The sequence below is a fragment of the Callithrix jacchus genome, chromosome 3 (assembly GCF_049354715.1).
Source record: "Callithrix jacchus isolate 240 chromosome 3, calJac240_pri, whole genome shotgun sequence".
NCBI lineage: Eukaryota > Metazoa > Chordata > Mammalia > Primates > Cebidae > Callithrix > Callithrix jacchus.
The window spans coordinates 45616035-45643853 of record NC_133504.1 but is presented as its reverse complement, the minus strand read 5'-3'; the positions used below and the strand labels follow the sequence as shown (position 1 = coordinate 45643853).

The window sequence follows — 27819 nt, the reverse complement described above, 5'->3', positions numbered from 1 at the left end:
GTACTTTGGGAGGCCGAGGCAGGCAGATTACGAGGTCAAGAGATCGAGACCACACTGGCCAACATGGCAAAACCCTATCTCTACTAAAAATAGAAAAATTAGCCATGTGTCGTGGTGCACATCTGTAGTCCCAACTACTTGGGAGGCTGAGGCAGGAGAATCACTTGAATCCAGGAGGCAGAGGTTGCAGTGAGCTGAGATCACACCACTACATTCCAGCCTGGTGACAGCAAAACTCTGTCTCAAAAAAAAAAAAAAAAAAAAAAATCAGAATGTCCCGTCTCTGAAACATAAATCTGTTAGCTTATCAGTGCTTTAGTTAATCTATTATACTACAAAATACTAATAACACTGTTTTGTGTTTTATATGTATATGTGTATATATATATATATATTTAGGGGGTCAAGCTGTTCTTTATTTCAGGGAGAGGGCAGGGACAGGGGCTCAGTCTTTCTTGGCAGCGGCTTTCCTCATGGCGGCCAGGACATTGCTCTGTTTTGTGTTATATTTTAATGAAACTTTAGATTTATGATTGCTCTACTGTTACCAAGAGCACAGCCCTACAAGATACAGCTGTACAAGATGTGATGTTCTAGGTATTCGAACATTCTCTATTAAAGAGAAAAAGGAAACCCCATTAGTGGATCCATTCATGTTTCAGTTTCTAGGTAACATCAATATAAACTGTCCACATAAATCTGAAAAGCTGACAGGATTTTTCTTCCTGAAGGATAAAACTTCAAGGCTTTCATACATTCTGTGTAATTCTTTCTAATCGTTAAGTATTGTACAAGAGGCTGCAAATGTTACAGGCCAATGAAACATATAAATTCTTCTTGTTTAACTGCTAAAGAGAAATGTATCACTTTGCCATAATAAATGGAAAAGAACTGGATTGGAAATCTGCAGAGATAGGTTTTACTTTAGGCTCTGCAAATAACTATGACCTTAGGCAAATCATTTAACCTCTTCAAGCTGAGCTCTGATCTCCAAGGTCTCTCTTCCCTGGTGTTAACAGGATGAGCTTGCAATTAAGAGAGAGGCCCCTAGATGGTGGTGTTGTGCTGAATCAGGCTTTGTATTTTTTTCCTTCTATAATTACAGTGAAGTAAAAAGGCAGAGGTTAGAAAATGACTTCACATTAGTTCTGAAAAAAATTCACTGCTGGATGGGCAAGGTGGCTTATGCCTCCAAACCCAGAACTTTGAGAGGCCGAGGCGAGAAGACTGCTTGAGCCCAGGAGTTTAACACCAGACTGGGTAACATGGTAAACTCTGTCTTTACAAAAAACAAAAAATTATGCCAGACGCAGTGGCTCATGCCTGTAATCTCAGCACTCTGGGAGGCCAAGGCGGGTGGATCACTTGAAGTCCAGAGTTTGAGATCAGTCTGGCTAACATGGTGAACCTGGTCTCTACTAAAAATACAAAAAAATCAGCCAGGCACGGTAGTGCGTGCCTGTAATCCCAGCTACTCAGGAAGCTAAGACAGGAGAATCACTTGAACCTGGGAGGCAGAGGTCATAGTGAGCCCAGCTAGCACCGCTGCACTTTAGCCTGGGCAACAGAGTAAGACACCGTCTCAAAAAATAAAATAAAATAATAAAAAATTAGCCAGATATGGTGGCACATGCCTGTAGTGCCAGTTACTTGGGAGGCTGAGGTGGGAGGATCACTTGAGCCCAGGAGTCTAAGGCTGCAGTGAGCCAAGATCATGCCACTGCACTCCAAACTAGTCAACAAAGTGAGACCCTATTTCTTAAAAAAAAAAAAAAAAAAATCACTGTGAAGAATTCATAAAATGGCATTGAATCATATGGCTCATGTGCATTTGACATTAATTTAAAAAACCATTAATGATTACACCAAAGTGACTATATTGCCTCATAATTAGTCAATATATTCATTGTTAGTTTCTCTAGGTATATTTGAGTAAGCTTAAAAAACTGAGTAAAAACTAAGCAATGATTGTTAGGAGTACTGATTTACAACCCTAGAGAAAAATGATTTTTTTTTTCAAATGCCAGTTCTAATAATAAATTCTGATAAACACACTTTCATTCTGAATATTATAGACTATACTCAAGACCTGTGATTTCTATGAGAACAATGATAGATATATTCCATTACCCTTCCAGCCATGTAAGCAACGGCATCTTTTAAAGAAAAATGCTGTCTTTTAGTGTTCAAAGGATAGTAATAATATATTAAATGGCTTCTCTAGTTTATTTTTTCACTCGAGTCTGCTTTCTAGGAAAGGCTTCTCTCTATGTTTAACTTACCAAAGGATTAAGAGATTCTAGTTTGAGGAGGCTTAGATGAACAAGATCAAATTTTAACCTAAAATTCCTGAAAGGAAACAGAATGCATTCCTCTTTCTCTCCCATAAAATTCACCGAATATAAAAAGTATGTTTCTCCTTAAACATTGTCAGTCTTGCCTTCAATTCAATCAATATACAGAATAAGAAAGTAACTATTAAAGTCCATATGTTACCTTCTTGCTTCCTGTCAGTTGAGTGGGTAATAAATGGTAAGCATGAAATATAACTTAAGATTGAAATAACATAAAACTGTGAATTTTGTTTCAGTATATATTTAGGTCGAAAATTAAAGAGAAGGCAGGGCATGGTGGCTCACATCTGTAATCCCAGCACTTTGGGAGGCCAAGGCAGGTGGATCAAGACCAGGAACAAGGTCAGGAGTTCAAGACCAATCTGGCCAACATGGTGAAACCCTGTCTCTACTAAAAATGCAAAAATTAGCTGGGCTTGCTGGCAGGAGCCTGTAATCCCAGCTACTCAGAGGCTGATGCAGGATAATTGCTTGAACCTGGGAGGCAGAGGTTGCAGTGAGCCGAGATCGCACCATTGCATTCCAGCCTTGGGGACAAGAGTGAGACTTCATCTCAAAAAAAAGAAAAAAAAAAATTAAAGAGGAAAGATACTGAGTGAATCCAAGATGGTATTGCTATATGTGAAAGTCATCCATCCATCCTCCACCCATCTATTATCCATCTATCCATCCACCCACCCAACCACCCACTCACTGACTCTGGCCAACCAACCAACTAACCCAACCCACCAACCAACTTTATTCAGCCTGAATGGTGCAAAGGACTAGAGATAACAAAGATAAATAAGATATCACAGGCCAGATGCAGTAATCCCAGCATTTTGGAGGCCAAGGCAGGCAGATTGCTTGAGCCTAGGAGATTGAGACCAGCCTGGACAATATGGTAAAACCCTGAAAGAAAAATATATATACAAAAATTAGCTGAGTGTGGCAGTGTGTGGCTGTGGCCATAGCTACTTGGGAGGCTGTGGCAGGAGAATCACTTGAGTCCAGGAGGTAGAGGTTGTGGCAGTAAGCCAACCAAGATTGCACTGCACTCCAGCCTGGTCAAAGGGAATTAAATCCTATCTCAAAAAGAAAAGAAAAGAAAAGAAAAGATACCACCTCCATTCTCAAAAAACCCAGTCTAATCTGAGAAAGGGACTTTGAAAGTTCAGTTCAGTTTATTATAGTGTCAAGTAGATTTAAAACTATTGCACTTATCATCTGATGACAGAAGGCCAAAATTAAAGATGGAGATTTTCCTCTAATAAAGATAGGCTTTCAAAATCTTCAATATAAGATGTTAAAGTTACAAAGGCAAAGATATATACCTCATGTCCCATTCCATACCCTTCCTGCTATTGTACAGTTTGCTTCAAATAAGAATTTGGATAATGCTTTAAATCACTGACTTCTCATGAAATTACTTTTGAGTGAAATTTGACAAGAATTTTCTTTATACTCTCTTCTTTATCAAAACATGTTGTAAGTCTCCATAGTCCAAAATAATATGTAACCATAGAATGGGGAGAGAACTTTAGTCAAAGACAAACTAAATATTACCTTCCTTGCATAACTCCAACTTGCAGGTGGTATTCGTGTAAAAGTGTAGCCATTGGTTGCCTAACTTTTTGGACAATGGGAAAAAACGCAATAAAAGCTAAAATGTGGTCCAGCATATGAAACTCTTCTCAAAAATAGAAGAAAGTCATGAACATTGTTGGGAAAGTGTTTTACATTTCCAATGAAATTCCATTCCACTGATCTGTTTGGAAGATTGTCTTCAACCTATTTGGCTCTAGCCAAACTGTAATTGATTCAGTAATGTAAAGAGCCACTTTTTTATCTTAAGCTTAGAATTTATAAGAATGGAAAGCAGGAAAGTGGTTTTTCATTTACTCTAATAATTGTGCAGGGATGAGCTAGGGAAAAAATAAAACAAAAAAAGTACCAGTCTTCTGTCCTCTTAAATTATTTTTCATTCTGATTATATTACAAAGAAATGAGCTGTGGAGGTTTGGCACTACTTTCCATCTGAACAGTTGTTCTGTATTCTAAGATTTTATATGTGATTCAGAATGTACTATGATAACAAGACACAGTTTTTATGTATTACTGGAATAATGCAAAGAAAATGAATTTTCCTTTGGATCCAGTAATTGTCAAAGGAATGATTGCAGTTTCAGAAAACGTGCTTTGTAATAACCTTGTTAACATAAAGTATACACTGAGGAAAGAAATAAGTATAGCACGTATATGGAAGGATTAGTTGTATTAGCAAGGCATTTCAGGGGTGGTTGTGATTCTTTAGACTAAGTAAGATACATCCAATTTCGACCCCCTTCAAATTCTTGGACAAATGGGATCACTTGGTAACATAAGAATTGTTTGGTGGGCACCAGTTGATTTTGCAATGTGCTTACAAATGCTCCAATTAGTCAGTAAACTATCCTGCCTGAAAAAAAGGTTTGCTCTGGTAATAAGGCTGATATGCTCAAGCCGTAAGAATTAATTCAAATATCAAAAATGAAATTTAGATTACTAATCATGTACTGTTACAGCATGTAGAATATCAAATGTCCTCTTTTTAAACTAAAGTAAAAAAAATGAAGAAGCATGGTTAATTCACTTGTGCTGAATAAAATGGATGTCCACGTGCAATTTCTGCGTGTGAGCCTCCCCATGCTGCCATGCCACCAGAAGCTTTCCCTTTGCCTTGCTAATCCCGCTAGATGTTTTCCTCGGTAGAATCCTAGCTCATGGGTTTCTATGTGCATGTTTCACTGTAATGAAAACTAACTACAAAATCTAGAAGTTTTCTGCTTTCAGAAAATTCTAGTGTACTAAGTACAGCTTAGCTATTTCTTTTTCAGTTAAAAAATAGTGCAAAAACATATCTGATAGTCAAGGTGATACTTCAAGTGAGTTCTTGTGCCAAGGAACACAATCAAGCTTCTCCTCTAGCTAACTTGTAGAAACTGTACGTAATTTTTGGGAAATATTCCAGATTTTCCCATTAGTTCTCCACTCATCCAGTCATCATCTACAGATTCCAGCTCTGTTATTATATCTCCAGCCTGTAAGACAAAAGGAATTAGAATAATTACTGGTTTCTGTTGAGTATAAGCATGGAAAATAGTGGTCTACCTAGGGCAGCATGAATAATCTTTTCTTTATATAACTCATTTATCTTGATTGCTGAGAGGATTAAATGACAAAGATGATCTATACCTAATGATGCTACTTGCTTGTAGGCCTCTATTCCTTAAATCTCATTCCTTTGCCATTGCCAGCCTTGCTGCACTTTGATTTTCCTGCTTATATTTTGTGCCTCTCAAATCACCACTCCTAATCTAAAATCCCTCTTAAAAAAATAATACTAGTTAACACACACACACAATTATTTATTGAGTACCCATTAAGTGTCAGACACTGTTCTGGGGCACAATTAATATTTCCCCCTTTCTACAATGGGAAAGCAAATAAGCTGGCAGAAGAGGACAGAAAGCATGGGATTGCCAACTCATTAGGGCCATCAGGGAGGGCCTCACAGAAGGTGTCATTTAGGCAAAGACTTGGAGTTGAGTGAGTCATGTGTTTTCTGCATGACTTGTCTTATTCTGTGTACTTCACAGGAACTAACTGAGGTACACAATACCACAGTCCTAGAAATGAGCACTATATTAACATCCTCATTTTATATATATATATATACACACATATACACATATATAAAAATATATAAACATATAAATAAAAAATATATATGTATTTTTTTTTTTTTTTTGAGACAGAGTCTTGCCCTATGGCCCAGGTTGGAGTACAATACTATGATCTCGGCTCACTGCAACCTCTGCCGTCTGGGTTCAAATTATTCTCCTGCCTCAGCCTCCTGAATAGCTGGGATTACAGGTGCCTGCCACCATGCCCAGCTATTTTTTGTATTTTTAGTAGAGGTGAGGTTTCACCATGTTGGCCAGGCTGGGCTCGAACTCCTGACCTCGTGATCCAACCACCTTGGTCGAGATATATTTTTATAGATTTCCTTATTTTAGTGGAAAAGAAGCCAAAACTCAGATAGATTATATAACTTGCGACACGTCTAGTTAGTGGTAGAACCAGGATTCAAATCTAGTGTGATTCCAGAGCTTGTATTCCTAACAATTAGACTATGTGGCCGCCACGTTTTACAATGGACCTTTTTACTTAGAAAGGCTTTTACTATAATTGCCTTTTATCATCACCCAGAGCAATTTCACATTCTACATCTATTCTTGCACATAATGGCATTTCCCCTCTACCATACGGTTTATCACATTCCTCCCATGACCCCAGTATCTTTTTTTTTTTGAGACGGAGTCTTGCTCTGTTGCCCAGGCTGGAGTGCAGTGGCACAATCTTGGCTCACTGCAACCTCCACCTCCCCGGTTCAAATGATTCTCCTGCCATGGCCCCAATATCAAATTTGCATTTTTCCCATCTTAACTTCACCTTGACTCAGGACACTGATTTATCTTCATCAGGTTAGTCAAAGGGGCTGTGTGTCTTATTCATGTGCAAATTAGAATTCCTTCAACAGATGAAGACATAACTATTTTGTTCTTTATGGTTTCTAAACATCTCTTAGAATCTGTGTTTAAGATGCTACAATGGTCCAAGATGACTCTGGCTACTGTTAAGAATATCTTTATCAGTCTAAATGTATTTATTTGTAGCCCTGGTACATTACCCTCTGGAAAAAAAAGGCTTGATTTAAGGCTTTCATTTATGGAAAATGGAAAGAAAACATGCTATCAGATGTTGTTAATTTACTCTGCTCTGCTAAAATCTGTAAAAATTCTGGAAATTCAAAGTTTTTGTTATAAATAAGTTACTTTTGGTTCCTAAATTATAATAATAGTTAACTGAAGCTATTTTTTTAGGTATGGTGCAAATCTACATCCCATGTCAGTTTCCTGAGGGCTAGGACTATTTTTAAAAATTAATTTTATCTTTTAACATTCTGTGGATATTTAAGAAAACATTAATGACCAAAAACACTGAAAGCAGTGCAAAATTTCTTAACAGCAACAACAACAAAAATTCTAGAACTATCTTATGGTCAACCATTTGTAGAATTAAATGAAGATAACCTGTTTTCTGGAGGATACTGTGAATTCTGTTATTTATATTGACATAGTTTAAATGAAGACCAAAATAACATCTAAGAAGTTTGAATTCAGTTTCTTCACTGGCAGTAAGTTTATGTAAAGATAAAAGGAATAAATTTTGAGCCACTGACTCTCAAGGACTAAGGCAACAGTTTTATTTTATTTTTTTTAATTTTATTTTAAAGACCAAGATGTGAAAAGAAAAAAAAAGAAACTGATAGAAGGTTATGAATTTTTAATTTTGCACAGCTAGGGCATAAGACGTATCTATCTTTTATGGCTGGGTGCGGTGGCTCATGCCTGTAATCCCAGCTCTTTGGGAGGCTGAGTCAGGCGGATTGCTTTGAGCTCAGGAGTCTGAGATCAGCCTGGGTGAGACCCAGTCTCTACAAAAACTACAAAAAATTAGCCATGCATTGGTGGCTCGAACCTGTAGTCCCAGATACTCAGGAGGCTGAGGCTGGAGAACTGTGTAAGCCTGTGAAACAGAGGCTGCACAGTGAGTCAAGATCGCACCACTGCACTAAAGCCTGGGCAACAGAGTGAGACCCTGTCTCAAAAACAACAACAACAACAAAAGTAAACAAATAAAATAAATATCTAGTATTTGCTAATAATTTATTATTATTATTATTTGAGACAGAGTTTCACTTTTGTTGCCCAGCCTGGAGTGCAATGGCTGATCTTGGCTCACCACAACCTCCGCCTCCCGGACTCAAGTAATTCTCCTGCCTCAGCCTCCCGAGTAGCTGGGAGTATAGGCATGCACCACCACGACCAGCTAATTTTTTGTATTTTTAGGAGACAGGGTTTCTCCATGTTGATCAGGCTGGTCTCGAACTCCCAGCCTCAGGTGATCCACCTGCCTCAGCCTCCCAAAGTCCTGGGACTACAGGAGTGAAATATGACTGAAAATTTTAATTACATTATCCCCCTTTACTCCCACAAAGGCTGCACATACCTGATTCATGTATTGCCTTGTTTTCATTTTTTGTTATTGTTGAGATAGGGTCTTGCTATGTTGACCAGGCTAGTCTTAAACTCCTGGCCTCAAGTGATCCTCCCGCCTTGGCTTCCCAAAAGTGTTGGAATTAGAGGGGTGAGCCACTGTGCTCGGCCTTTTTCTTATCTTGTTGTAGGCAAGTGAAAACTCTGTTTGGTTGTCCACTGTTTTAAACCACATCTTGTCCAATCATTCCTTGATATGTTAATTCTCTCCATAGCATCCTTGCCTCAGACTGAATCGTTTCAATGGTAGAGAATTTACCACTGTCTGACAGAGACTATTTTGACAGCAGTGACTACTAAAACCACCCACCTTCTTCTATCACCGTTCCCAAAGTGCTTTCCTCTGACTATCGTCCAGTTGTAGATTAGGGAAAGAGAATCATGAAAATTTTCTTTTACTTTAAGAAAAAATTAGGCATTTCTTCGGTGAAAAAAAATTTGCAAAGTAGCTCAACCTTTTGGGACTATTTCCCCAAAGCTCTGGTCAGTGCCTTTGTGGACAAGAATTCAGTGTCTTATAAGGCTACTATGCTACTAGTGCAAATTGTAGCAGGTGCTATCTGATTCTCCATCAATTTCAAGGACATGTCAGTGGCAGGCTGGGAGGGCCACGTAGATGGACATTTGTTAACAGGCTACTAATAAAAATCCCAGTATTACTGAGATCTGATGATGTAAGACCAAGGAACAAGGGATTACTTTGGGGATGTATGGGGTTGTTAAGCCAAGGTTTTCTCTAAGTACCGTAATGCCTGGTTGATAACGTAAATTAACAGGCCTATTTGTACTATTCACTTTCTATAATCTCTTCACTTTGAATTAGGGTCTGAGATCTCTTCATTCTTGAGTAATGATCAATATTCCACTCAAATGTTCCATCCTTCAATGGAAGACATTTCAAAAATTACAGTGCTTAATGCAGTTATGAAGAGATACACATTCTGACCTTGAAGGAAAGCTCATCTTCATTTTCTCCTCGGAAATCATATAAGGCTTTGGCCTTCCTTCCCTTCAGTATGATGGCCGATGTACTTTTTGCCTCAGCTGTGAAAACATCAAAAATTCAAATACACAGAAACACAGTGGACTATAACACAAATCTAACATTTAAAAAAAAAACCCTTGTCACTCTAAAAAGAGAATATTTTCTCTTCAGAGCTAGCGATATTAGGCAAAGAAAAACTTTTTATTTTTTATTTTATTTTGAGATGGAGTCTGACTCTGGAGCTCAGGATGGAGTACAGTGGCATGATCTCGACTCACTGCAATCTCTGCCTCCCAGATCCCAGTTCAAGCAATTCTCCTGCCTCAGCCTCCTGAGTAGCTGGGATTACAGGCATGCACCACCACGTCCAGCTAATTTTTGTATTTTTAGTAGAGATAGGGTTTCACCATGTTGCCAGGTGGTCTTGAACTCCTGACCTCATGATCTACCCACCTCGGCCTCCCAAAGTGCTGGGATTACAGGCATGAGCCACCGTGCCTGACCAAGAAAAGCTTTTTAAAAAGCAGAATATTTTCACTTAATTTTGAACTTATGTAACTTTCAAAAAGATGAACAATGTTCTCTCATCAGTGAAAAATTACATAAACTCTATTTATTAGATGGAATTAGCCATTATTTAGTGAAGACATTTATATCTTTTTTTCTATAACTCTAACAAAGTATATAACTTTGTTATATACTTTTTGTAATATAACTGTGTAACTTCATAAATCAACCCTTTCAAATATAGACAGACAAACTGAGTATGGCCAGAGGGGAAAGGAATGTATATAGTTTTGAGGGTCTCGGGCTCCCCGTGAGAAGTAGCAATCATGTCTTGCAGTTGTCATACCTGGGCAGGGCCTCACAAACACTGTTGGGAAGATCCCCTCCCTGTCTTGCAGTCTGCCCCTGCACCAGTCAGAATCCACACGTTCCAGAATCTGGATCCGGTCTCCCCTCTTGAAGGATAAGTCATCACTGGTCTCTGCTGTAAAACTGTGAAGAGCTTCACACCATTCTGCAGAAAGACTGCTAACCTGTTATCAATTAGATGTGTGGTCAGAAATGCAAGATTTTATTTAAAATTGAGTTCTACAAAGCTTAAAAAGAAGTGGGAAAAAAACCAAAAAACTAAGGGGTCCTAAGATTTCACAGCCTGAAGGCTTCTTTAAATTTTCTAATACTTTATGTTGCTATCAAGTTTCAGAAAGAAAAGTTTCCAATAATTTTTCTTAAATTCTAATTCTAAATGACAAGCATGATGGAATTTGTGGCTTTTCTGCTTTTAAGAGATGTACATTGCTTAAGCAAACACTGTTTTCCTTTCCTTTTCTTTTTTTGAGACAAGTTCTTATTTAGTCACCCAGGCTGGAGTACAGTGGCAGAATCAGAGCTCACTGCAGCCTTGACTTTCTGGGTTCAGGTAATCCTCTCTCCTCAACCTCCTGAGTGGCTGGGACTACAGGTGAGCCACCACACCTGGCTATTTAATTTAATTTAATTTTTGCAGAGATGAGGTCTTACTATGTTGCCCAGGCTGGTCTCGACCTCTTGGGCTCAAGCAATCATCCCATCCTCCCAAAGTGCTGGGATTATAGGCAGGATCCACCTCATCCAGCCAAAAAAAGTTTTTCTTAATATGACCTATTATATTAGTTACATTAAATAGTTAGGTAAAAGCATAAAATATTTATGCATAGTATTTAACACTATGAAAAAATTCTGACAAAATATCTAATTTTCACGGAAGTTCTTCTTTATTTAAATCAGGAAGGATCAGAATGGGTAGTCTATTAATTTCCAGGTCTCTACTTGATTCATAGACTATTAGATTTCATAGCATAGGACTTCAGTAATTCACACTTTTTTTTTTTTTTGAGACAGAGTCTCGCTCTGTTGCCATACTGGAGTGCACTGGCACGATCTTGGTTCACTGCAACCTCCACCTCCCAGGTTCAAGCGATTCTCTTGTCTCAGCCTCCACAGTAGCTAGGACTACAGGCATGGGCCAACACACCTGGCTAATTTTTGTATTTTTAGTAGATATGGGTTTTCACCATACTGGCCAGGCTGGTCTCAAATTCCTGACCTAAGGTGATCCGCTCACCTCAGCCTCCCAAAGTGCTGGGATTAGAGTCATAAGCCACGATGCCCAGCCTCACACTGTAAATTTTATGAGGTGTAGTTAATTCTGAGATTGGCAGGATAATACCCAGACATGGTGGGCTAGTGTAAGAACACTTTTATCCCAGGCACATTAGAGGAAGATTTTGATCTGTAAAGAGGCAGCTCTGCCAAGTTGGGATTGGAACCCTATGTTCAAGAGGCTCAAGCAGGCAGTAGAGAATAATGAAAAGGACAAAGACGTTTTTCATTTTTTTTTTTTCCCTGAGATGGAGTCTCGCTCTGTCGCCCAGGCTTAAGGGCAATGGTGCAATTTTGGCTCAATGCAACCTCTACCTCCCAGGTTCGAGTGATTCTCCTGCCTCAGCCTCCTGATTAGCTGGGACTACAGGTGTGCACCACCACTCCCAGATAATATTTGTATTTTTAGTAGAGATGGGCTTTCACCATGTAGGCCAGGCTGGTCTTGAACTTCTGGCCTGAAGCCATCCACCTGCCTCAGCCTCCCAAGCTACTGGGATTATAGGCGTGAGCCACTGTGCCTGGGCAGGACAAAGGCTTTGGAGCTAGACAGGTAAGGGTTCCAGACCCAGTTCTGCCACTCCTTAGTTATGTGACACTGGGCAAGACCCTTGTCTTCTCTGAGACTCAGCTTTATCTTAGGGTTACTAAGAGGATTAAATGAGACAATGCATGTGTAACATTTAGCCCAGTGCCTGGTATATCTTAAGTTCTCAGTAACTGAGGGCTTACAGAACAAAAAACAAAAAGCAAGCAAACAGCACTAACTTTGCCTTCTTGCTCCTGTACTTGAGTAACTATCCCTAAAGGATGGAACTTATTCCCCCAAAATGCAGGCAACAACCATGTGAACATTTCCTTTTGGAGAACGATAGTCAGTTTCTTTCCTGTTTCACTTTATCAGTAGGTAGGAACAAAAGAATTAAGAGACACACAGGCCAATTACAAGTGATATTTTCACAAACACAATGATCCCATCAGGCTTAAATCTTTCAAATTTGTCACAAAAAGCAATAGAAGGCCGGATGTCATAGATCATCCCCGTAATCCTAGCACCTTGGGAGGCTGAGACAGGTGGATTGCTTGAGCCCAGGAGTTTGAGACCAGCCTGGGCAAGTGAGATCCTATCTACAAAAAATATAAAAATTAGCTAGGAGTGGTGGTGTGTGCCTGTCATGCCAGCTACATGGGATGATAAGGTGGATTGCTTGAGCCTGGGAAGCAGAGGTTACAGTGAGCTGGGACCTTGGCCACTGCACTCAGTCTGGGCATCAGTCTCAAAAAAAAGCAAAGAACAAAAACCTAAAAAACAACAGAAGGCACCACATTCCTAGTACCCCCCCCTTTTTTTTTTTTTTTGAGACGGAGTTTCGCTCTGGTTACCCAGGCTGGAGTGCAATGGCGCGATCTTGGCTCACCACAACCTCCATCTCCTGGGTTCAGGCAATTCTCCTGCCTCAGCCTCCTGAGTTGCTGGGATTGCAGGCATGTGCCACCGTGCCCAGCTAATTTTTTGTATTTTTAGTAGACACGGGGTTTCACATGTTGACTAGGATGGTCTCGATCTCTTAACCTCGTGACCCACCTGCCTCGGCCTCCCAAAGTGCTGGGATTACAGGCGTGAGCCACCGCACCCAGCCCCCTAGTACCTTTAAGCACTTCTGGAGTCATGTTATACAGTGTAAAAATTTTAACCCACTGTTTTTCTCTTTCTCATATACAAATGAAATAAATGTTCCTAAATATCTGGAAAGTTGAGAGATGTATAAAGAAGTGGGGGTGGCTGGGCTCAGTGGCTCACGCCTGTAATCCCAGCACCTTGGGAGGCTGAGGCAGGTAGATTACGATGTCAAGAGATCGAGATCATCCTGACCAACATGGTGAAACCCCATCTCTACCAAAAATAAAAAAATTAGCTGGGCATGGTGGCACTACTGGGCATAGTCCCAGCTACTCAGGAGGCTGAGGCAGGAGAATCACTTGTATCCAGGAGGCAGAGGTTGCAGTGAGCAGAGATCACACCATTTCACTCTAGCCTGGCAACAGAGTGAGACTCAAAAAAAAAAAAAAAAAAAAGTAGAGGGAAAAAAACCTACCCATGTATGTAATCTTACTACTTACATGCAATTTAATACTAATAACTTGAATAATTTTCTTCCAGTCTTTTTATGCTATATATTTGATTTTATATCCCCTTTCCCTGTAACGTGTTTCCTCTTATGATATTTTAAATTATTATTTTATTTAGGCTGGGCATGGTGGCTCATGCCTGTAATCCCAGCACTTTGGGAGGCCGAGGCAGGCAGATCACAAGGTCAGGAGTTTGAGACCATCCTGGCTAACATGGTGAAACCCCGTCTCTATTACAAAAAAAAAAATTAGCCGGGCATGGTGGCACATGCCTGTAGCTACTCGGGAGGCTGAGGCAGGAGAATCGCAGTGAGCCAAGATCACACCACTGCACTCCAGCCTGGGTGACAGAGTGAGACTCTGTCTCAAAAAAAAAACTATTTTATTTTATAAATCTAATTTCATAGCTTCAGAACATTCTCCCAGTAATGGTCATATTTAGGTTGTTTCCAATTTTTTCCTTGGATACTAGCGCTATGCCCATCTTTGTGACTCAAACCCTATCTCATTTTTTGTCCTTTTCTTAGGGTAATAAATAATAATGTGTACTTTCTCTCTCTCTTTTTAACATTCACATGCTTACAATTGCTTGTTTAGTGTTGAGCTGCACTGAATCTTTAACTGAATAGGTTAAATGGTATTTTATTGCTGCTTTATTATATATTTTCTTGATTACTAGAAAGGTTAAATATTTTTTCAATATTAGCCACTTATTGTATCTCTTTAATGAATTCTCCAATCATGTCTCTTTTTTCATTTCATTTTTTTTTGTTTTTTGAGATGGAGTCTTGTTCTGTCACCCAGGCTAGAATGTGGTGGTTAGATCTTAGCTCACTGCAACCTCCACCACCTGGGTTCAAGCTGTTCTCCTGCCTCAGCCTCCCAAGTAGCTGGAACTACAAGTGTGTGCCAACATGCCTGGCTAATTTTTGTATCTTTATTAGAGATGGGGTTTTACCAAGTTGGCCAGGCTGGCCTTGAACCCCCGACCTCAGGTGATCCAGCTGCCTTCGTCTCTCAAAGTGTGGGGATTACAGGCATGAACCACTGCACCCAGCTTCTATTTTCATTTTCTATCAGGGTTCGCATGTCTTTGAATGAGCTCTCTATATAAAATGTTAACCATCTATTTATTACAAATATTAGTTATATGAATTGAAAAATTAATTCATACTATATTCTCTTGATAATTATTATTTTAGTATTCCTCCTAGAGTTTGGACCTGGCTGTCACTATAGTGATCTGTTGAAACAGCCTACCTGAGAGTTTGAGCCAGCATCTTCTTTTTTGGTTTTTGGTGGTACCTTTGTGCCTACATTAAAAAAACACATACACACAAGAAGTCAGAACATCAGATGTGAAGCCCATATAGTATTAGAAATAAATGGTTGGGGTGGGTGGTGGGAGTGAAGAGTCTGGGATTCCACACCAGTCTCTTCATAGATTGCCTATGTTGCCTCAACCTGTACTACCCTCACTGAGCTTGTTTAGTTAATTGTAAACACAATTACTGTCTTTATACATTAGTAATAATCTATAGTTCATTTCTGTTTAAAACTCTTTGCTATTCATTCATTTATTTATTAGAAACAGAGTCTGGTTTGTTGCCTAGGCTGGAATGTAGTGGTACAATCATAGCTCACTGTAGCCTCGAACTCCTGGTCTCAGGCAATCTGCCCACCCTGGCCTCTCAAAGTGCTGGGATTATAGGTCTGAGCCACTGCACCCAGCCCTTTTGCCATTTCTTTTATGAAGCTATTGCCAGTTAGCTAAAATACTAAAACCAGCTCTTTGAGAGATGACTACAAATAATGTCTATCCCACACAAATTTCCATTTTAAATCAGTTTTCCTTCTATGTTAACAATATGGCAATATGGATTATTACACAGCTTAAATATAATGCTATTATTTGGTTTATTTGAATTAGGACACGACATAATAAAAAAAATTCTCTATACTCACTTAAAACATTTGCACCAGAGGTGAGATAATCCTCAACAGGCTCCACAAAGTTCAGGGGGAAAATCCCAGTTCTGCCTTGAACTTCTCCTCTCGCCCATTCCTCATTCACATACTCTTTAAGAATAATAATTTCTCCCTCTGAGAAACTCAACTCATCCTTCTGCTCTCCAATATATTCAAACCGAGCAACACATCTTAAGCCTCTGAACAAAGAACACATTTTGTGGGTTAGACTAGACAGTGCTTTTAAATGCTTAAAAACCTTCCTCCAGTCTTTCAATAAATATTTATTCTGTGTTTACTATGGAATAAGGTATACTAGGCTAATTTGAAAATATTCCATGAAAAAGAGTAAGTTAAACTTTCAAATAACAGATATGAACCTATTCACTCAGAAAGGCTTAAAGCTCAAGGTCTCAGAGTGCACACAGCTGGGTGGTTGGTTTACCCTACTATGTCTTTTGATCATCTTACTCCCCAGTCTCCCTATCTTTGTATCTTGGGCCATAGCAATCTATGGTCCAGTCTGAACCCTTTCAATCATGAATGCAGTGAGTCAAGGACTGCTAACCCTGAGAATCTCAGGGCAATTCATCAAATTTCCTGACTATGAATCAGGGCAGATGCAATGGGCATCAGCTGGGCAGAGTAGATGCTCAATAGATGCTGTATCAATTAGTGAGTTGGCCTTAAATACTAGGAGAAGGTAAAAAAAAAAAAAAAAACGCAGAAACTTGGCATATCATAACACACAGTCTTGGACCCAACTCTGTTTCCTTTAAAAATGATTTTTATATGTCCTTTAAAAGGGCTTCATTTCTGACTCTTGGAACAATCCTTACATGATCTGAAATTTTGACTGAAAATAAGATAAAAGTAGAGATAAAATTGTGTCTCTAGAAGGTATGCTTTAATATTAAACCCTAGATTTGAGGGTTTAGAAAGAAAGTTTCAATAGCAACAGGCTAAGGAGAAGCACTACCTAAAGAGAAAAGGTTGATTCTAGCTCCAACAGAATTCTGATTTAAGTCAGATCAATGGGTCAATGACTGTAAAAGCCCACTCAAATTCAACCTGCTGAGACACAGTATATGCTGCTTAAAAATAGAGAAAAACTGAACCTGAAATAGAATTCAACTACTGTGGATCACAAGTTTTCTTATTTGTGATAACCTTTGCATTTGTTTTCTAAAGTCCTCTGGGAGCATCTCCTTATGTCTGACCTATTCATAGACAGGTTTACAGTCTTCAGCAGGTAATGAGTTCTATTAATTTGCTCATTAACTAGAATATAAAGTTGCATTGTGGCAGTGTTTTAAATCACAAAGGAGTTACAATGATGTTTAAAAGGGTATATAAATTCAGGGAAAGTCCTCAGAGATAAAGGAAAACCCCTTCAACTTAACTCTTCCTTCACTTTTTTCTAGTTCCTCTTAAAAACAAAAAAAATACAAAATGTCTAGCAGTTTTTGTCAGATTCATATTCCTATAGGATTTAATTATTTCCCATAACAAAATTACTTGAACCTTCTAAAAACTTGGTAGATAAACACCAGAAGGCCAAAATAAAATGCAGTAAATGATGAAACTCTCTGCTCAGCCTAAGGCTAGGCTGCAGGAAGCATTGGCATAGACTGCTTTGCTGCTTTCTCCATGTCCTGCACTGATGTGGAGAGTTGCTTAGGTAAGCTTCTATCAACATGTTCATAATGCATTTTCATCGGAATTTTAACCCATTGTCACCTTTTAAACAAGTTTTCTTTGTAATTAAAAAGACACTGAGAATCTGAATAATCACCTATGTGAAGTATTTTCTTTTTAAATAATAAATAAATAAATAATAGAGACAGGTTCTCGCTATGTGGCTAGTCTTGAACTCCTGGCCTCAAGCAATCCTCCCATCTCAGCCTCCCAAGGTATTGGGATACAGGTGTGAGCCACCACGCCCGGCCTTGGAGTGTTTTAAGCTTGATAATTCTTCAAGATATAGATGGTTATCTCCTTTGTATTTTGTGCAAAAGAACATAAATATAACTTACTTAACACAATGAGATGAAACAAGTTCTCTTTTTCCATTTCCTCCTTCTGGAATATCAATCTAGTAAAGAAAATCAAGCCAACAATTATGTTTCTTCAGATTTTCATAAGATAAATTTAATGTAAGTAATTAGAAAGTAAATGACTGAAATCAATTAGTTTAGCTAGGTGTTAATCTAATTAAGAGGAACCATAGGTGCTAAATGGTAAAAAATCCTGAATTTGGACAAAAAAAAAAAAAAAAAAAAAAAAGGATAACTTGCGAAGTAGCCTTCCTTGAGTACCCAATCAATTATCTTATTTGCTGAAATAAGCACATTAGTATCACTCTAATTCTGACTGAATTTTCTCTCTCCCATTTTTTTTTTTTGAGACAGGGTCTTACTCTGTCACCAAGGCTGGAGTGCAGTGGCACAATTGGAACTCACTGTAGCCTTGATCTCCCAGGCTCAAGTGATCCTCCTGCTTTAGCTCCCCAAGTAGCTGGGAGTACAGGTGTATACCACCACAACCAGCTAATTTTTGTATTTTTAGTAGAGACAGGATTTCACCATGTTGCCCAGGCTAGTTTTGAACTCTTGGACTCAAACAATCTGCCTGTCTTGGCCTCCCAAAGTGCTGGGATTATAGATGTGAACTGCCATGCCCAGCCAGCTCTATCCCATATTCTCCAGGTTGAAAACTGGAGCTGAGAAGGACTTAAGATAGAAATCAGGCATCAGGCATTCACAGTGCCACACATTAGCTCTACCACACCTACTCCAAGGGTTGGCAGAATCCTGAAATACTTCTCTGACCCCAAGATAAAACATTTCAATAAAACTTGTGGATTCTTGGGCCAGGTATGGTGGCTCATGCCTGTAATCCTGGCACTTTGGGAGGCCAAGGCGGGTAGATCACCTGAGGTCAGGAGTTTGAGATCAGCCTGGACAACATGGTGAAACCCTGTCTCTACTAAAAGTAGAAAAATTAGCTGGGCATGGTGGCTGGCACCTGTAATCTCAGTTACTTGGGAGGCTGAGGCAGAACTGCTGGAACCTGTGGGGTGGAGGTTGCAGTGAGTCAAGATTGTGTCATTGCACTCCAGCCAGGGCAACAACAGTGAGACTCCATCTCAAAAAAACAAAACAAAAAAACCCTGTGGATTCTCCTTCACATTTATAATTGGAACGTTTTTCCCCTTCCGCAATAAATAGGGAAGGAAGAAAGGAATACGTATTTAGCAACCATCTACTAAGTGGCAAGCACTTTATTTTATTTTATTTATTTATTTTTTGAGTCAGGGTCTTACTCTGTTGCCCAGACTAGAGTGCAGTGGCACGATCATGGCTTACTGCAGACTCGCCCTCCCTTACTCACGCCATCCTCCCACTTCAGCCTCCCAAGGTGGCTGGGACTATAGACTGGTGACCCCATGCCCAGATCATTTTTCAATTTTTTGTGGGGACAGGGTCTCAAAATGCTGTCCAGGCTGGTCTTGCATTCCTGAGCTCAAGTAATCCTACTGCCTCAGCCTCCTAAAGTGTTGGGATTACAGACATGAGTCACTGTGCCCAGCCAAGCATTTAATATAATATTTCATTTACAAGGCTCAGTAGAGGAAGGCTGGGTTGCAATAAAATATTTGGCCATAATGCATGCAATCTAAAACGACTTAAAGCGTTGAAGTTTACATTAAATAAATCAGTGCTCTTCTTGATGAATTCTAAGGGTTTGAAGTTCTAAAATAATTTTTTAAACTTGTGGGCTTAGAAATAACACTTATATCAATAATGTGGCAGATTCTGTGTGACTGATTTCAGTGTGGTAACTGTGCTTTTTAAAGTACTGCTACATTGGGCAGAAGAAAAATGAGGAAGAGTGCTAAAACAAACATTATTCTTAATATTAATTTAGAGAATGTGGTTGAATTTCTCCAAAGAATTAGGGCATAGATATACTGGACAATTTTTAAGACCTACCCTTCATAATCCAAGAGACTCAAACTCCTTTCTATTTGAAAAATACGGATTTCCTGTTAGTCTTGCTTTCTAAGGTAATAGATTTTTTTTTTTACTTTTTTCCTTCCAAATAAGCTGTTAAGCTAGGTTTATTGCTATTTCACAGTATCAATAAGTTATATGAGGGACTGACTCATTCTCTTCCAATTGATACAAATATGTGAGGGCAGTCTGATTTTATTCCCATGTTTCACAGCCATCTGGGCTTACATACAGCTCCCTCACACAGAAATGTTTTCACAAGTTAGGCTGTGAGGGCATATAAAATTCTAGAGCTTTGATATAATTTTTCTAATCAGATTAGAAATTATTTTGTGGATACAACCATAATGAACCACTATCTCCAATACAAATACTTCTGCATTCCCAAATTGATTTTTTTAAAAGATGGAGACAGATAGGAATGGAAAAGAAGAAAGAAACCCAAACCAAAATGTACTCCAAAGAAAAGCAGTGGTACCATAACCTCAGAGAACATCTCTACAGGGTAATCTAGCATCATTCAATTCATGTTTTACTAAATGTCTCAAAGAATTACTATATATCCTTAAGTGCTTAACAATCCTCCAAGAACAGCTGATTCACCAGCTGACTTGTGGTGGTCTTTCACTTTAATATTTCAGACAGCATTTAGGCATTAAGTTCTAACACTCCATAAGGGAATAATTAACCATCACCTACTTGATCAAATCTTTATTTCTGAATTTTCCAAATGCCAAATGAATCCATGAAAGCAGGATAACTCAAATCTGGGTTTCTAATTATTTTTTCCAACCTGTAAGTCACACAGACTTATATGACTGAGTATATGACTAAATTAAAACAAGCACGACCCACTTACAATGACTTTGACATAGTTGGCAGGAAATATGCCAGTCTGGTTTCTGCAGTTCCCTCTGTACCAGTCTGTATCTATCTTCTCCAGAAGATAAACAATTTCTCCAGAAGTGAGGTTCAAATCATCAACTTCCTCTGTAATATAAAATTATAGTTATGTTTGATGAATTATCCTGGTTGCAGATTTGATTAAAGCACAAAGTAGCATTTAGTTGTGTCCACTGAGGCAGTAATGTTCCACTGATTCTGAGAACAGATCATACTAATCAAATTGACTAAAAACTGCTCTTCTTATTTTGGATATTGTTATGAGCTCCCTTTTTGAAGACCAAATTAGATATAGTTACCATGCTTTGATTGATGGGAAACGACTGGAAAAAACACTATTGTGTTAACAAATGTTTCCTACTGTGCCAATATAAACCCTTGCTGAATATACACTGAACAATGAAACAAGTTTATAGACATGGTATAATTTTATTATTCTCAATCATGCTTAAAAATCATTTTAATTTCAAATATTAACTAAGGGAGTACTATAACTCTTTAGTGAATGTTTACCTATGCTAAAATAAAAATCAGTCTATCAAGTGGATAAGAGATTGTAAGTAAATCAGGAGTTTATTTGTAGCATTGGATATGAAGGGTATTTTAAAATTATTGTAAAAGTATTTATGGCCAGGTGCGGTGGCTCATGCCTGTAATCCCAGCACTTTGGGAGGCCGAGGCGGGTGGATCATGAGGTCAAGAGATCGAGACCATCCTGGTCAACATGGTGAAACCCCATCTCTACTAAAAATACAAAAAATTAGCTGGGCATGGTGGCACACACCTGTAGTCCCAGCTACTTGGGAGGCTGAGGCAGGAGAATTGCCTGAACCTAGGAGGCGGAGGTTGCGGTGAGCCGAGATCGCGCCATTGCACTCCAGCCTGGGTAACAAGAGCGAAACTCCGTCTCAAAAAAATAAAATAAAAGTATTTATATTTTAGCTGAGCATGGGTGGCTCATGCCTGTCATCTCAGCACTTTGAGAAGCTAAGGTGGGAGGATCACTTGAGACCAGGAGTTCAAGACCAGCCTGGGCAACAGAGCAAGACCTTGTCTCAAAAAAAAAAAAAATATTATTTTGATCTCATAGGTAAGTAGCAGCTGAAATAACTCTAAGGACAAAAGAACTTCAATTATTAAGTTAGAATTAACTTTATTACAGTTGTTTTTATTTTTTTGAGAGATGGTTTTGCTCTTGTTGCCCAGACTGCAATGGTATAATCTCAGCTCACTGAAACCCTCCCAGGTTCTCCTGACTCAGCCTCCCAAGTAGCTGGGATTACAGGCATGTGTCACCACTTCCGGCTAATTTTTTGTATTTAGTAGAGATGGGGTTTCACCATGTTGGTCAGAATGGTCTGGATGCCTGACCTCAGGTGATCTACCCGCCTTGGCTTCCCAAAGGGGTGGAATTATGGGTGTAAGCCACCATGCCCATCTGTATTACAATTGTTAATTAGTACCCACTATTTTGAAAGAGTTAAAGTTTGAGACTGGTAGGCAATTTGCAATGTTCATTCGTAAGGGAAAGTCTCTCTCTCTCTTTCTCTTTCTCAGGGAGCTTCAAAGGCAAGGGTATACATATACAACTAAGCTTTCTGGAATGGTTGGGTGCAATCAACTTTTCTTGAAGTGGAGTCCTAGATAAGATGACCTCTCCAGTCTAGGACTCTACAGGCACAGAAAATGAAGAAGGATATCCTTGAGAGGCAACTCCAGGGCAGGGAGGAAGCCTTACTCCTGGATTCTATGATTCTCCCACTGTATTATCTATGTCCTTACCTGCTGGGAAATCATGAAGAACGACAGCATGAGGAGCACCACTGTCAACAGGCTTCTGAGCATGGCTTGGATCCTTAGGGGGGAAAACAGGGCTGTGAATGAAGTGTGCAGGATAGATGGTGGATTTATTATTCACTCTGAAACCAATTTTTTTTTCTCATTAGAGTCCTCTTGACACAATTACATTATGAGTACAAGATGCAAATCACACAGTTGAGCCAAACAAGGGAATCATTATCAAGTTGAAGAAGAATGTGTCCTTGCCAAGGGAGGATGAAAATAATTCTCAATTAAAATATCCCCCAGTATGTTTTGTTTTTGCTTTTTTTTTTTTTTTTTTTTTTTTGAGATGGAGTTTCGCTCTTGTTACCCAGGCTGGAGTGCAATGGCGCGATCTCGGCTCACCGCAACCTCTGCCTCCTGGGTTCAGGCAATTCTCCTGCCTCAGCCTCCTGAGTAGCTGGAATTACAGGTACGCACCACAGTGCCCAGCTAATTTTTTGTATTTTTAGTAGAGACGGGGTTTCACCATGCTGACCAGTATGGTCTCGATCTCTTGACCTCATGATCCACCTGCCTCGGCCTCCCAAAGTGCTGGGATTACAGGTGTGAGCCACCGCGCCCGGCCTGTTTTTGCTTTTTTAAACTGAGAGAGTACAACAAAAGAGAACTGTTTATTTTTAAACAGTACCTATTCTACCCCAAAGTAGTGGTTTTTGACCTCTTTCCCTTTCAAGGATAGCTTTTTTCTTAAAACTGTGATTAAGACTAAACCTTAAGAACAGAGTCCTAAAAGCTGTGTCTTTATTAGGATGGGAAAAAAAGAAAGTTCTATGATTTATGTTCTTGCCTTTTGTAATGAAAGGAGCTAATGACTTTACACAAAAGTATAATTCATAAAAGTAAAATCCATTTCATTTATTACTTCTTAACTAAGTGCTTTTTCTAATTTGAAAGCAATGCCACCTCCCAAACCTGGTCTGCATTTTGTATTTAATCTGAATGGTTTATTCAACAGTAGTTCTAAATAAATTAGCAAAAAGAATCTAACATTCTCTATCCATCTAGCCAATTGCCTAGATTGGCCAGAGGAGAGAAGGCAAAGCCAAAAAGTAACCTCTTCTTATTGACTAGTGATTGTTATTCTTAGTTTCTTTATATGAAGAGACAGGCTTATCCACATCATCATCAAATCATACTGAAGGATATTATTTGGAGTTATAACTTAACCCTCTTCAATACTGGCAAAACTTGTAAAATAAGTAAAGGCAGATTTTTGTGCCCTTTCTTGTGTCTTCACCTCCTCTATTAACTCTTGTCCCCTTAGGAACATCTATACCTCTGCCCTTCCCCTGGCCATGGTGCACCAGCCTGATCAGAGTACACTCTGAACGATGGTCCACTTTCTCCATTTCAACCCTGAAGCACCTTTGCTGAGGTCTTTTTCTAAATGTCACCTGTTCTTTCAACCAAAATGCCCCTGCAGAAACAAAACTTTAATTCTCTCAAGTTAGCTAAACTGAAATATAAATTAAGACACTAATGGCTAATAATTGCTTACTATATTAGCTTACCAAGATAACCCTAACATTTTTCTCACGTACTGCTTAATGCTTTTCTCTAAATAAATGAGCAACATGGAAACTTCATGAATTCTGAGATATTTTAGGTCTGATGTGGCTTTTTTTTTTGACACAGGGTCTTGCTCAGTTGCCTAGGCTGTAGTGTAGTGGCACAATCACGGCTCACTGCAGCCTTGACCTCCAGGGCTTAAAGTTATCCTCCCACTTCAGTCCCCAAGTAGCTGGCACTACAGATGTGCACTACCATACCTGGCTAATTTTTGTATTTTTGTAGAGAAGGGGTCTCCCTGTGTTGCCCAGACTGGTCTCAAACTCCTGGGCTCAAGTGATCCACCCGTCTTGGCCTTCCAAAGTGCTGTGATTATAGGCTTGAGCCACTGTGCCTGACCTGGAGAGGCTTTTAATAATCATTCAGCATGGGTAACATAGTGAGATGCCGTATCTACAAAAATAAAAAATTACTGGGGCATGGTGATATACCCCATGGCCTCAGTTATTAGGGATGCAGAGGTGTGAGGATCTCTTGAGCCCAGGAACTCAATGCTGCAGTGAGCTATGACTTTGCCACTACACTCTGATTTGGATGACCGAGTGAGACTCTCTTTAAAAAAAAACTTAAAAAAATGAATGATTATTTACATGTTGTATTATACATGTGCATGCATGATTTTTGTTTTTTTTCTGATTTACATCTATGGAGAAAAAGAAATGACTATTCAATAAATGGTATCAGGCTAGATGGCTATCCATTTGGAAAAAATGATGTCAAAGACCTTCCACACACCAAACACAAACATGAATCTCCAAATGGATCAGAGACCTAAACATAAACCAAGCCAGGGAGGGAGGGGATAATTTGTGGCTACTGACCACACACTTTCCCTTCTCTGCCTTCAATGTATAAATATCACGGGCAATGCTGCTCATCAACCCGGTCCAGCAGGTGGAGGGCAAGAGGAACAGGCTAGACAGGGATACCAACAAGGAGTCCATACAGACCATACAACTGGAGTGGGTATCTGGCAGGTAAATATAATATAATGCAAAGGTCTTTCTAATATGACTGCAACTGCTAATACAAATGGTTTTGTAATATTAAGAATAGCTAATATTTACTGTTAATTCACTATGTGCTACTCACTGTGTTAAATACCTTATGTGCGTTAGTTCATTTGTCAACCATCTATGAGATATAATCCATATACAATGAAATTCGCCCACTGAAAGTGAACATGGCTTTAGTATATTCATCGAATTATCCAACCATTACCATAACCCAAGTTCAGAACATTTTTATCACTCCCCAAAGAAACCTCCTACTAATTAGGTGTCACTACCCATTACCCTCCCCTCAGCCCTAGGCAACTGGTAGTCTACTTTCTGTCTCTATGGATTTCTATTCTGGACCTTTACACAAATAAAATCATATAATCTGTCAACTCTGAAGACAACTGTGTGGGCAGTTATCTCACACATTAAAAAGTAAAGTTGAGAGAAGTTAAATAACCACCAAAGAAGGTGGAAGGGGAACTGAATCTAACTTCCCTAAACCCAGGTCTGGGGTGTCAACCAGGTACCAGGCAACAACCTTCCACTTTCCCATGATCCGTCTGATTCAACCACAACTGGTCACATTCATGCAATATTTTCTGTTTGCCAAGTTAGAGGAAAGTACAACACATTTGTAGAGACATTTATCTTAAAACTAGGCTTTCAAATAGGTAAATTTTGCTTTTTAAAAAATATAGTAATAGCCATGAATTCAGAAGCATAAAAGAGGATTCATTTTATTATCACCAATAGCTGGCCATTGGAGGTCAACTCTCTGCAAGTCTATAGTAAAAGATGAGAAGGTGGTGTTTAAAGTGGAAAGAACTTTACACTGATATAAAAGAATAACTTTTGGCTGGGCATGGAGGCCCATACCTGTAATCCAAACACTTTGGGAGCCCCATGAAGGCAGATGGCTTGATCCCAGGAGTTTCAGACCAGTCCTGGCAACATAGCAAGACCCTGCCTCTACAAAAAAATTTAAAACTTAGCCAGGCATGGTGGTGCATGCCTGTAGTCCCACTTACTCAGGAGGCTGAGTTGGGAGGACTGGTTGAGCTAGGAAGGTCAAGGCTGCAGTGATCATACTACTGCACTTCAGCCTGGCCAACAGAGTGAGACCTTGACTCAAAAAAAAATTCTATTTTTGTTAAGCTTCTACTTTTCATAAAGAAAAGCTTTTTGGCAGTATAGCTCTCACTGTTGCCTGAGTGTGTTCTGAAAGAGGAAGGACAGCTGTGACAGATGGATAATGCTGTACCAAAACAGAGAAAATGAGTCCGAGAAGAACTTGCCCCATGGGAACTAAAGTAAGGATTTTGATATGCCAGCTGCAGCTAGCTTAACACATATCTACTCTGCTCTCCAAAACACAATTTTTTAGTTGCTTAGCAAACTTTAAAAGATAAACTGCTTTCTAAGAAGAAAAAATTGGAAAAGACTATGAAAACTAGACTAAACAGCAAACCAAATACTTTACTTGGTTGATCAGTATTATTTTTCATATTTACTTTATTTTTTTATTTGTATTTTTTTTCAAGACAGAGTCTCGTTCTATGGCCCAGGCTGGAGTGCAGTGGCTCAATCATGGCTCACTTACAGCCTTCATCACTTGGAGTCAAGCACTCCTCCCACCTCAGCCTCCTGAGTAGCTGAGACTGTAGGCACGCACCATCATGCCCGGCTAATTTCTGTACTTTTAGTGGAGACAGTTTTGCCATGTTGCCCAGGCTGGTCAAACTCCTGGGCTCAAGTGATCTGCCTGCATTGGCCTCCCAGAGTGGTGGGATTACAGGCATAAACAAACCACTGTGCCCAGCCTATTTTTCATATTTACTACATTAACAGATAGTGACATTTTAACTGGATAACTTAAGAAGCTCTTTTAAAAATATACTCCTAAAAATTGTTCAACAGCATTTTTCTTGCTAAACTAATGACTTTCAATAATCATTGTATTTTGCCAGGTTCCATAATTTTGTTAGGCTTAAATTGGGACATGAGGTTGCTGGATTAAATTTCATTATTTTATGAGCTATAATCAGAGAAATGAGGTTTACATTAAGCTTAAATCTTAAACGGAAGTGCTTTATGGTATCAGACTTCCATTCTGCTAGAAACCTATCCTCTGACATTTTGGTAAACATGTTTACATTATTTAAAAAACAAACAGCTCTCACAGTTGAAATTAATGACTGAATATTCTGGTTGTTATAAGTCAGCACATTATGAAGAAGGCAAAACACAAGGTAGTCACTCTGTATTGAAGTGATTAGTATGGCAGTGGCAAGTCTCAGTAGTAATTTATTTAAAAGTGGAATAAAATGCTACTGTAATTTTTACCCTGGTTAAAATAAATGTGCTAATAAAAACCTGAAGATGAGATATAATTAATAGTTCTATGAAATGTGCTGCGATTGTGATATGAAGGCTATAACAATATTAATTCCTTACGTTTGGTCTGTTTCTAAGATGTTCATCAAGTGGAGTGATAATCTTCATCTGAGACAGGTGAACTCTGCCAGTGTCTTCTCCCTTTTGGCACTCCATGTAATTATTTTCCGTGTGCTTCAGCATCACAAGTACATCCCCACGCTGTAAGGTATAATACCACTCTCTGAAGCAATTATTATTTAATAAAACATTATTACTTTTTTTTCCACATTTTAATCTTTGGAGTCTAAAGCATTTAATAATGTGTAATAGTAAGAGAGGCCAGTGATATTTTTTCCATTAATCAGTAAAGAAAGAGCTCTACTT

The 27819-nt window shown here is 39.0% G+C and overlaps 1 protein-coding gene across 32 annotated transcripts in view; it reads right to left on the bottom strand.

Annotated features, from left to right (window-relative positions):
• Positions 1-3498: 3498 nt before the first annotated feature.
• Positions 3499-27819, bottom strand: part of SH3D19 (SH3 domain containing 19) — a 206407-nt gene continuing 182086 nt past the window's right edge. For all 32 annotated transcript variants that reach the window (XM_078366404.1, XM_078366429.1, XM_078366417.1 and 29 more), the window contains 9 exons: positions 27514-27654; positions 22427-22499; positions 20601-20731; positions 17762-17820; positions 15723-15925; positions 15018-15070; positions 10333-10519; positions 9441-9538; positions 3499-5413 (listed from right to left, as the gene is read on the bottom strand). In XM_078366404.1, the coding sequence (XP_078222530.1) occupies positions 5297-5413; positions 9441-9538; positions 10333-10519; positions 15018-15070; positions 15723-15925; positions 17762-17820; positions 20601-20731; positions 22427-22499; positions 27514-27654 (1062 nt within the window). In that variant the 3' untranslated portion in view covers positions 3499-5296. The remainder of the gene's footprint in view (positions 5414-9440; positions 9539-10332; positions 10520-15017; positions 15071-15722; positions 15926-17761; positions 17821-20600; positions 20732-22426; positions 22500-27513; positions 27655-27819) is intronic.